At 39.5% G+C, this 12,162-nt stretch overlaps 1 protein-coding gene across 1 annotated transcript; it reads right to left on the bottom strand.

Annotated features, from left to right (window-relative positions):
• Window positions 1-39: 39 nt before the first annotated feature.
• Window positions 40-10,976, bottom strand: LOC117561658 (transmembrane channel-like protein 7). Its single transcript, XM_034239196.1, has 16 exons — window positions 10,842-10,976; window positions 9,554-9,818; window positions 9,287-9,435; window positions 8,563-8,718; window positions 8,402-8,487; window positions 8,168-8,313; window positions 7,937-8,084; window positions 6,979-7,161; window positions 6,624-6,769; window positions 6,138-6,252; window positions 5,470-5,567; window positions 4,126-4,309; window positions 3,907-4,037; window positions 1,488-1,643; window positions 1,316-1,394; window positions 40-1,191 (listed from the first exon to the last, which is right to left on the bottom strand). The coding sequence occupies exons 1-16, from the start codon at window positions 10,855-10,857 to the stop codon at window positions 1,009-1,011; spliced, it is 2,241 nt and encodes a 746-aa protein (XP_034095087.1). The 5' UTR covers window positions 10,858-10,976; the 3' UTR covers window positions 40-1,008.
• Between the last annotated feature and the right edge of the window lie 1,186 nt (window positions 10,977-12,162).

Here is a 12,162-nt window from a genome sequence, read left to right as displayed (position 1 = left end):
ACAGGGCACAGAAGAAAAAAAGCCAGTGGAACACGAAGATTATTTCACATCATTTTAAATGTATTTATTTTCCAGTCACCACAGTCATATACAAATGCTTCATAATAAAGAAAAACAGTACTTATTCCAAAGATATAAACCTTATTTTTATTTTTAGTAATATAGTACCGACACCCATCATCCAAAATATGTTATAAAACTAATTCACAGTTTCGAGTGACCTTTTTTGTTAGATGAAGATTTACTCAAAACCAATGACAGCGATAATTATGCAAGTAAAACATATGTTTGTCTTAGAATAGTGTTTATCACAGCCCTTGGGTAAACTTAACTTTAATCCATTAATTTGTATATTTCAAGATACAAGATTTAGTTGAAGTATCTTGAAATAAAAATATATAGTATATATATATATATATATATGCTCCTTTGGTACTTCAATGTATATATTTTTGCTTGTTTGTTTTGTTGCTATATATATATATATAATTTAAAAAGAAAAATGTGACAGTAATGGTAAAATGAACATGATTAGTTTGAAATGTAGTCGTTTTTTGCATTAATATACAATCATTATTGATGGTAAACAGTAGATGATGACAGACGATGCCCACACTGTTTTGTAAACACACAAATTATAAAAAAGTAAGAAAACAGTAGTGTTAATACATTTAAAGTGCATACATTTCAGAAAGGTTGTTACAAACTCCAGTGGTTATAATAATGCAAGTCCTTCTCAGAAGGAAGAAATGACAGTACATACAACAGATTAAAAACACCACAAATCATATTGTTTTAAAAATACTTGAACATTGCATCCTCTTAAGGGTTTTATAATAATCAGATTATCAACGAAAGAACACACAAAAGCACACTACATTAATGTAAGCAGGTCCAGAGAAGCTCCGAAGTAGTGTTTTCATAATAAAAAATAGAAGATATTAATTCAGTTTTCAAATCCAGTCGGTCCAGTCTTGTTCTTTTTGGTCTGTATAAGCAGGTAGTGCGTCACACATGTGTGGAGGAGTCAGGAGGTGAGTGTGCCAGGAACACACTTTCATTGAAATTGTTGGAGAAGCTGGTGTGATAGCTGGGGCTGCGGGGCTGGGATTTGGACCCCGGGGATTTGATAGCCGAGAGCCTCTGGGCCTGGCACAGCTTTTGGATCAGGAAACGTTTGTCACGGCCCTCCTGGGATACAAAATGACACAGTTAGTAGGTCCAATTATGGTTATTATTCAAATTACAAACGGCGAGATAGAATAAACCAGAATGGTGAAATAGAATTAGAAAATGTATTTTGCAGAAAACCTACCACTACCAGCTGCTCCCTTAGTTGGTTAATAACTCTCTTGTGAGCTCCAGCTAGTGCAATCACATAAAACATGATCAAACTGTTGGGGGAAAACAGGAAGTTGATTAAACTTCAACCAGAAAGAGTAAAGAACACTTGTTACAACTGTTCAAATGCTGATGGAAACACGCACCATGTGACAACAAAGAAGGAGACAGCGAAGGCCTCTGATGAGAGAGCGAAGAGGAGGGTTTTGATTCCATGGGGTAGCTCGGATACTGTATTTGGCAGCACCTCCCAGGAGGTGGTGTAATTAACGAATGGTCCACAGGCCTGGGAAGAGTTTATTCTGTGCAACAAGGGAAGGGTGAATGAGGATGTATGCCAAACAAAATGGATGCAGCAATGAGCTGTGCTACCATTCTTTAGGTCAGTAAAATGCAGAAGAGATTAATGACAAATATCATGTCAACATGATTACATTTAAATGCACAAGTATACAAGAGAGAAGAATAGACATGATATAACGAAACAGACTGAAAGTGTGCTCTCAAATGTAATACAACAGTTATGTTTCAGAATTTCAGACACTTAAAAAAAAAAAAACGCCACTTTCAATGCTTAGTCATCAGTGGCCTAAATGACCATGTGACAGGCTGCTGAAAAGCAATGTAAAAGGATGTTTTTTTAAACGACGGCTCTGCAATACGGAGAAAATCTAATATTAGTATATTTCTGATCGGATACCCCAATATCGATAATGCAACGGTATTGCAGGGATGACCATTCGTTCTTTCAAAAAACATTTAGATTATAAGAGTTTTAAAAAATATTCATTAGTAACATGAATATAATGGGTAAAAGCAAATAATTGAACAGTCCGTAAAGTTCAGAAAATGACCTCACTTTACTGTAGCCATTATAACCTGGAAAAGTCACATATCTACGGAGCCCTGGAGGGTTCATAGAGAGAAAAATAAATAAAACGAGGCCACGTTTTATTTATTTGTGTGCACGAGATGTAATTCGTGGCCTCAATTTAAATAAAACAAGGCCACGTTTTAATTATTCCCACAAGATACTTTCTTATGGTTAGACACATCGAACTGCCCGATTACTACGCCATATTATTAGATGTCCGGTCGCCAGGGCGTGCGCGTGTGTGTGTGTGTGTGTGTGTGTGTGTGTGTGTGTGTGTGTGTGTGTGCATTTGTTTTAAGAAGATATTATGATAGTGGCGTTCGTTCCGGTGCACTCCGACAGCATTTAGCACTAGCCTACATTGAGATTAGGTTAAATGAACTTCTTTCACTTGGGAATACACATATGGAGTTAGCCAGATGTGTGTAAATTACTGTTCATGGTAATTTGAAAACATATGCCGGTGTCGGACACACACATACACCGAACACACACAGAGCTGAGCTGAGTAGAGCACAAACACACATCATGTAGCATTTCACGTTTCCATAGCAACAACAACTTCCTGTCAACAGCGTAAACTCTCCTTCAAAATAAAAGCATCTAAATAAAAGAGGAAGTTAACCTAAATTACATTGAAGACATATACAACTGCAACGAAAGTAACAAAAACAATGTAATATCCTTTTCAGTTTCACAAAACACAAATTGGGTTATTTACACATCATGCACCCTGGTGACCGGATATCTCCTTCATAAAACGAGTAATAAGGGGAATAATCGGGCAGTTTGATGTGTGTAGAGGTGTGTGTGTGTGTGTGTGTGTGTGTGCGTGTGTGTGGCTAAAACGTAGCAGCCTCGATCTCTATTCAGCTGTTCTAATGAAGGTAAACACAGTGAAGGCGCTGCCTAAAAGACACAGCTCTCTGCGCGCAGATAGCAGATACTGTGAGAGTCACGGACATGAATTCATAGATCAAGGCAGACTGGTTCACAGACTCTCCTGTTTTGAGAATCTGGTGCTTAAACATATAGCTCTACACCTCTGGTCGAAATGTCCCTAAAATGAAGTCGAAGTTTGAAATATATCTCAAATAATGTATGCACTGCCATTTCCCCACATAAACATAACAGTCTGCAATGAAACGGTTGCCTCCTGCGCGCTCCACTTCCTACTTGGCGCAGCGGTTACTTTCTCGTGCGAACGAGAAAGTTAAAAAAAGTATCTCGTGCGCACGAGAAAGTATATCGTTTCAATTGAGGCCACGAATTACATCTTGTGAGCACAAATTAATAAAACGTGGCCTTGTTTTATTTATTTTTCTCTCTATGAACCCTCCAGGGCTCCGTACATAGCTAATATTACAGTATTTAAAATATCACAGTCCAGCATATTGCCCACTTCACATCAAAATGCACCAGGGATTACACCAGAGCTAAACAGATTCACCAATCGGTTTAACCGAATATTTTTTGGTCTAGCTCAGTAAATCACACTAAAACACAGAATCTGTTGTTCACTACCAAGGTTTTCTGTGTAACAGCATTAGCTTCCCTTCCCCTGTCTCTCCTCTGCTCGGCGTGGAGAGGGCCCACAGTTGGTGAAACAGGAGAGCAGAGGACATTAATGATCGATGCAGCAGCGATACATCTGAAGTTGATACACTGGTCAATAACAATGCATTACTCACTGTGCGACACTGAAAGAGACAGGCAGGCAGGCCAGAGCCAGGCCTATCAGCAGCACCACCAGGAAGAAGAAGTTGGAGCTGGAGGCTCGGAACGGACGTGTGGCTGGACGGCAGTTGTTCATCAAAGACACCTTCAAACAGGAATCAGAAATGTCAGAAAACAATGGAAACTTCTAGAACTTCTGAATATGATCCATGGAATAAAGTAAGAAATATCACCTTTTTAATATAGAAGATAAAGAAGTATTTCATCGTGCAGATGGCAGGCAGCATCGGGCTGTAGAACGTGCCGATCCAGCAGATGGTCTGACCGTAGACGATCTCCAGCACGTTCTGAGGGATGGCAAACTCCTGCTGGCCAAACCACTTCGCCAGGCCGCAGTCACAGTGCTGCACTATCAGCCTGGGTAGCACAGGGCAACACATGGACAACGGGTTCAAAATTACTAAAGAAGAAAGGATGACAATGACTTCAACGTAAAAGTGTTCAAGACATTTGGAGGCCAAAGAATAAAATACACATATATTGTGCCAGCTGTGCAAAGAAGACAACGTGGAAACAGAGTTGCACTGTTTGACAGAATGCACAAAACTCCAACCAATCCGGACACAATATTTCTCCAAATTTAAAAACAAACATCCTGAATTTCACCACATGACAAACAATCCAACAAATTCCAATCCTGTTAGGAAAGCTCAAAGAGAGCTGTCTGGCAGCAGAATATTGATTTACTTGCTACAAGGTCTTTGCACGTTATTGTTGGCATGTACAGTTTGTTTTGTGTTTTGCTGTTGTACCACATTTATTGTTGGCATGTGTGTTTAGTGTTTGTTTTTGTTCTGTTATAACGCCTTGTGCTGAATGCTTTGGCAATGCTATTTGTAATATGTGGTCATGCCAATAAAGCCACTTTGTATTGTATTGTGTCAACAAAACTAGAATAAGGCAAGTTGATTTATATAGCACCTTTCAACACAAGGCAATTCAAAGTGCTTTACAAAAAATGAAAGACATTAAGAAAATGGCATTTAAAATCAGTCATTAAAAAGAAAAGCTAATAAAATAGACATTAAAAGAAAAAATACATGGATAAAAGTTACAGTGCAGTCTAAGATAGGAATAGTTCAATTAAAAGCAGCGACAAAAAGAAAAGTCTTCAGCCTGGATTTAAAAGTAGTAAGAGTTGCAGCGGACCTGCAGGTTTCTGGGAGTTTGTTCCAGATATTTGGAGCATAATAACTGAACGCTGCTTTACCATGTTTAGTTCTGACTCTGGGGACAGAAAGCTGACCAGTCCCTGAAGACCTGAGAGATCTGGATGGTTCATAATTTAGCAGTAGGTCAGAAATGTATTTTGGGCCTAAACCATTCAGTGCTTTATAAACCAGCAGCAGTATTTTGAAATCTATTCTTTGACACACAGGAAGCCAGTGTAAAGACTTCAGAACAGGAGTGATGTGATCCACTTTCTTAGTGTCAGTGAGGACTCGAGCAAATAACAGTTTTATTTAAGAATCTATTAAGAGGATAAAGATGTTTTGTCTTTATTGATGAGGGCTTACTTTCTGGGAAACTCCACAAAGACGGTGACTGCAAAAATGATGATGAAGTCAAAGATGGTGAGTTTGTACATCTCCTGTCCAATGCGGGTCTCCCAACACTGTGGACAGAAACAGAGGCACAAATCAAGAAGACACATCCCAGTATCAGTTCAGTTTCAACCACCATATGTTACAGAAGAATGGAGTTTTGGAGGATTCAAATAGAATGACATTTTTATCATCACACATTATCACTGCACCCACTCACATTTAGATTGTACCCATCCTGGTATTAGGAAGGGATGGAAGCTACAATATATATGAAGTGCCCGAGGAGCAGTGAAGCAGTCAGGAGCCTTTGTTTAAGGGCACCTCTCTAGGTACAAGTCCATCCTCTGAACTTAGTACAATTGGAGCTTTGAACCTCAAGTTCTCAAGCAAAGTCTCAAGGGACAGAGCTAAATGATTGACCAAAGAATTACCAAATAAAGTGATCCCTTAGCAATCAAGAGCTTATGTAAATGTAAAGTAATATAAATTCAAATGTAATCTTAATAGCTTTAAAACCCCTTTGATAGTTGCAAAAAGAACTTTGATCCACAGGTGTGCATGTCGACATAGAGATACAAACGTGTTTTTTTCCCAAAGAGTCATTGTTCGTTGTGTTGGGATGAAGGGAAATGACTCACGGGGTAAAGCACGTGGTTATAGCCACACAGGCAGGGCTCATTTCCACATTTAGTGATCTGAGACCAGAGAGAGAAGAGCAGAACCCCGATGCTGGTCAACCGCATGAAGACACACCTGGGGAGAAAGGAAAATGAAAGAATGACGGAACGTAGCTGAGTAAGTGTTTCACAATAGAAACATGTCCACACAGCTACAAATTCTTCCTAAATGCATCGCAATGAGTCAGTTTGAAAAGGAGACGTCACACACTCAGGAGGTGAACAAACTATTTTCCAAATCACCAAAGTGTTTCATTTTCCCCCAAGTTGAACACAATCCTGTCATTGTCATTACTCTAAGCATTGGATCCCCCTCTTCGCATCATCTTTTAAAGGCAAATATGCCACTTTAATATAGTGTTTGTCTCCTTATAAAATGACTTTTCAGGCAAATATCTCCATCAAGAGAAAAAAATGAGAAAGTAGATGAATGGAAGTCTGCAGTACCTCATGAGAGTGAAGCGGATCTCGAAGGCAGGCGAGTAGTCCTCGTAATTTATTATAGCCGAGAAGAGGAGGGGGGTGATGAAGTTAGCCAAGGTGATGACAATTGAGGGGAGATACTCACAGATGAGATCCATGATGAAATTATCCTGCAACCAAGGCCAAAAAATGATGTCAGATCAAAGATTTTATTTAAATGTCATCAACTTTTTCTTGCAAATTTGAAAGAAGGAGCTTAGCTTTTACAAAATGCTTTAGATAACAAGGAGAAAAGAGAAAACAGTTGGTTAAGTAGCAACATGCAGACATTTTGACAGGAGGATAACAAATGTTTGAAGTGGTGGTCGGATTCCGTTACCTTTTTAGTAGCCATCTGGACTTCCTGGGAGAAGATGGTGGCTCGGTAAATGCTGTAGAAGCAACCCATCAGCACACCGATGACGAAAAGGTTGAGGATGAGGCGGATGAGGTAAATCCGGCACCTCTCTTTGCGGGTTCGATCTGCTATTTTCTGTTTGATCCTCTCCTCCTCCAAATCTGTCTGAGGATAGAACCGAATAAGACATTTTAAAGGCTGGCAAACGGATAGATGGAATAAACATTTGCAACAATGTATTAATCAAACTAAATACACTATGTTATAAACTAAAAGTGTCTGCAGCAGCATCCATCCAAAGTTGAATATCAATTTGGTGAAAGGCACTAGACGATAAGACATTCTGAAGAGTCAGATATCTTAGTTGTACTTGTCAGTAGTTTATAGAATAAAATAAAAACACATTCATTTTACTCAAACACATACCTATAAATAGTACAACCAGAGAAACTGATAATGCTGCAGTGGTCTCTTAAGTTTTTCTAGAGCTGTAGCTTCATACTATTCTATAATGCTATTTAGGTTTACATTGTACTCTAAGCAGGTCAACATGATCACCGATGCCCTTATGTTATGTCTCAGTTCATGTTTAAAGGGGTCCGATTATGTTTGTTATTTTGCATTTTTCCCTTCCTGTAGTGTGTGTAGGTTATTGTGCATGTAAAAGCTAAAATCCCTGTGTCCCCTCCAGAGGGAGTTTCTCTCCCACACACTCAGCCCCTGCCTGAAACGCCTCCATTGGACTCCATTGTTTACTTCTGTAACATAGTAACTTCACTATGTAACACTCACGCTTTTATTTGCTAGCACTCCAACAAATTGTATGTGATAGGCTAAGGGGCGGGAGATCTATAAACGGTTGACCAATCACAACAAAGCCGGCCAGCTGCACAATAATAAAACAAGTTCAACTAAAATGATGAACAGTTGGATGAATCACCCTGAGCTCGTAGAGCAGACTGCTTCTCTTGAGCCTCACTGCGTTCTCGTTGGTGATGCAGAAGTCCCAGCCGGCGAAAATCTTGTTGCAGAAACTCTGGAAACGATCCTCATCCTGAACCAGGTTACGTTTAAATCCTGCGGCAGACCTTGAAGAAAAGTAATCCAAAGTGAACATCACTTCCAGAGACTCAAACTAACTCCACATGTTTAATTATTTAATTTTCAGTACCTTTTAACAATCCAGATGAGACTGAAGAACAGGTAGGCTATGGTGACCAACAGGTAGGCCAGCGGCAAATTGTAAGTGGAATTAGAGAAGTGGATTTTGTCCGCTCTGTAGTAGCCGTAGAAAAGATAAGTCTGTTCCAGAAAGCCCTGTTGATAAAGCACAAAAGAAACGTGAGGAAACAACACATCCCTTTTTCTTCCGGGGGACTTGTACATGTGAAGTGCAATGACTTACTCCTCCAGACAGCAGATCTGTAATGTGCTGATGAAAGATGACCAGCCCTCGCCGAGTGCTGCTGGGATACGCACTGCACTCACTTCCTGTAGCAAAAAACAGGAAAGTATAAGACTAATGCCTGCCTTGTTTTAATCTAAACGTTGAAAGTGTCCTCTCACCTAAATTCAGGTTGTAGGTGATATTCCCCGAAACGCTAGGAGCTATGATGATGGGTAACATGACGAAGCTGAACATGAGCACAAAGATGATCAAGTTGAGCATGACCAGGAAGCGCAGGAAGGAGAAGTACGACAGGATCCCTGTGCCGAACATCCCTGGGAGAACCAGTGGAGAGGATTCAATTATCAAAACAAAATTGGTCCATTTTCTGTGAGTGCAATAGTATGTTAACATCATGAGAGGAAATTAATAAAAGTCTAAGGACAATTCATCTGAGAGCTGCCAGAAGGATGTTTTTACAGTTTTCAATTTTATTTTGTTTCGAAAACATAATATTGCCCTGAGTATTTGGAAGGTGGTGTCAGCTGTGTTGGTTTTAAATCATCCTGTTGTGTTGGAATTCATCTCTAAAAGTCTGTCATTGAGTTTGACACACATTCAAAACAGAGTTGATTTAAATCAGTTTGGATCAGATTCACCAGAACATCTATTAGGATAGTCACCCGAGCTTTCTTAAGCTTTGGTCAGAAAGAAGCTGGTTTTATCCTTTGTTACTACAATATGGCTTTTAAATCTGTATGTAAGAATGTACTTTATGAAAGATGCAGATCCTGCATGTTCTGAATTGGTATCTTCTTAGTTGCACTAATTGTAACTAGCTTTGGATAAAAGTGTCAGCTTGATGAAATGTAAGGTAATATGAGCTCCTATTTCATGCCTCACCCTCTATGACGTGGATGTCGCCCCTCCAGAGCTTCAGGGAGCCCAGCCACTGGTGAACATCGTCCCTCAGCCTCCTCAGGTGCCGGCGGGTGCTGTGCTCCAACTGTTTCAAACTGCTGAGCTCTCGATCTTCCTCCAAGCGCTGTGTGCTAAAAGTGAAACGCATTGTTGCTATATAATACCCTTTAAACATAGCCAGTAAAATAAGAATGTAAACACTTTCAAAACAGCGTAATTCAAGACAGTGTATAGTGATATTTCTCCCACTTGTCTCTCCGTTTCTCGGCCATGGTCCTGGGGAGTTCCCTGATGGGTCTCTCCTCCGTCTGACTCTTCTGTTTCTCCTCACGCCTGCTGATGGTGCCCACGCCCCATTTCCCACTGCCAGAGGAGCCGATGCGCCCTCTGGAGCTGCTCCTTCGCTTGGTGCCAGCCGTGGACGACTTCCTGCGGTACAGCAGGGACTGGTAGCTGGGGAGCTGGTCCAACAGTGGGTTACTGCTGATCCTTCCACTATGATCAGTGTAGAACACTTGGAAAGGTGGACATAATATGATTGCAGAGTTATTACTTTTGATAATGGTTATGATTTAAGGCAGCAAGATTTTGAAAATAAATATTCTTTCATCACTGGATTGAATTAAAATAATTTAGTGACTGACGCTGATTGCTTCAAGAGAAAAAAACAATGCTGCAAAACATATTTGTGGGCATTATAAATCCATTGATAAAGTAGCAGTGTTACTAATATTGCTCAAAATCAGGATAGTCCCATTTGTCACAATAATGACCTATCCATGTCAACAGCAATGGGTAATCCCATGCCTTTAATGATACTTGAACCTGCCATAAGTACGTTTCTCGATGGCAATAGTTATTAATACAAACATTATGTTACATGGAGGAGGTAGTTTGTGGATTCTTTATTTTTATTCTCTTACAATGTTATATTGTATCCATATAAACTTCAGTGGGATCGAATTTACCTGGGTTATGTGTCAGTGTAATCAATGCTGTGAAAAACTACTTCTATCAAATCACATGAGGATGTTATAATTTCGTAAGAAAATAAGAAATCTCCAAATGTTAGAAATGACAGGGTATCTATAAAACCAAATCAATATGTTTGATTCAGTACAAGATTGTCAGTACTAGCTTATGCCTGTTTATAAGTGAAAACATTAATATTGAGACAAGGTGTTGCATTTTCTCCAGCAACTAACACTGGAGTTAGGTATGTTCCTCCCTTGTTGTGTTTATCCAGCTTCAGAGAATAAAGCAGACTCAGCAATACATGCAAACAACGTAGTTTTGGTAAAGAGTCAGACGAAACCAAACAATACTTGAAAAGTCCATAACTTATTCCAAAAACCCTTTAACAAAATATCACCTAGCCTGTCATAGGTGTTAGCCTGTTGTTAGCGATTCTTTGACCTAAATTTGTGGCTAGCGTTACTAGCTTTGTAGCTAATGCTGCGGTATGTTTTAATAGACCCAGCTCACTTATCAGTAGGGATAGCTGCAGATACAAGTATAGCATTAACTTCCAGTTTACCTGAGTCGACCTCCATTGTTTCCTTCTCCGAATAACAATAGCTATTTGTTGGATAATATTAGCAAACAATGAACCGAGCAGACTTAGTTTGTCAACTGGGAGTTGACTCCGCTGTCAGACTTCCCAGAGACCACTTCCTGGATGTGGATACAGGAGCAGACCGGAGCGCACTCACTCCGGGCAGTGGGGCAACAAGTACTCAGATACTTTACTTGAGTAAACGTAGAAATATTATGGTTTTAAATACTCCATTACAAGTAAAAGTCCTGAGGTCAAAATGTTACAGTAGAAGTATAGACGTATTATGAGTAGTAGGCATACTCATTGTGCAGATCCCTTACGAAAAAACACTATAGTATTACTATTAAGAATTACTATAGAAATACCACAAACAACTGCTATAGTATTTCTATGGTGTTTTGGGACACACTATAGAGCATTACTTTAGTAATACTATAGAGTTTTATGTAGTATCACTATAGTGTTTTCTATATTATTTCTATGGTGTTTTAAATAGTGTATTTTAAAAGAGCCAGTCGAATGGCTCTTTTAAAATGTTATATTATTACAGATTATTAACCTGTTTTTTATCACTAACAAATACACATAATATGTTTTCCAATGTTGTAATTTGTCAATGTAGAACATATTTTGGATATTCTGAGTTGTGTGCTACTCTATAAATGTGTGTGTGTGTGTGTGTGTGTGTGTGTGTGTGTGTGTGTGTGTGTGTGTGTGTGTGTGTGTGTGTGTGTGTGTGTGTGTGTGTGTGTGTGTGTGTGTGTGTGTGTGTGTGTGTGTGTGTGTGTGTGTGTGTGTGTGTGTGTGTGTGTGTGTGTGTGTGTGTGTGTGTGTGTGTGTGTGTGTGTGTGTGTGTGTGTGTGTGTGTGTGTGTGTGTGTGTGTGTGTGAGCAACAACGCATGATATATCTGGCAAAGTGATGCTGCCTAAGGAGACTTGAAGTGCATGTTGTTTAATGTTTACGGGAGGGGAAGGAATTCCCCTTTTAGTTAGTGAGTGGGCAACGGTAATAACATCCATTTTGCATGGGCACTTTCTTCTAAAGGACATTTAAGTTGTTGGCAGGTTTCTTTTCTGTCTCTATTCATTTTTCTTTACTATCTTTTTACCACCACATGGGAACTACAGCAGATACAGCATGGACTCTTGAACACACACTGCATGTCCTAATAAGAATGGCAATTACATTTTAACCTTAGGGGGTTTAATTATTTTTGTCACATCACAAAGTGTCCACATGGGATTTACTTAACCCACTCAGAAGCAGTGGACTTTTACCTTTATGAGCTCAGCGAACAC

The sequence above is a fragment of the Gymnodraco acuticeps genome, unplaced genomic scaffold, assembly GCF_902827175.1.
Source record: "Gymnodraco acuticeps unplaced genomic scaffold, fGymAcu1.1, whole genome shotgun sequence".
In the NCBI taxonomy this organism is placed as follows: domain Eukaryota; kingdom Metazoa; phylum Chordata; class Actinopteri; order Perciformes; family Bathydraconidae; genus Gymnodraco; species Gymnodraco acuticeps.
Note: the sequence above shows the minus strand (reverse complement) of the source record. Positions and strands in the feature narration are given on the sequence as shown.

Bases quoted from the DNA above. Each gene is read 5' to 3' on its own strand.
- LOC117561658 (XM_034239196.1), bottom strand. The intron at 8,314-8,401 runs GTAAGTCATTGC...CTTTATCAACAG, and splicing joins CAGATCTGCTGTCTGGAGGA to GGCTTTCTGGAACAGACTTA. The intron at 1,192-1,315 runs GTAGGTTTTCTG...TTTGTATCCCAG, and splicing joins TAAGGGAGCAGCTGGTAGTG to GAGGGCCGTGACAAACGTTT.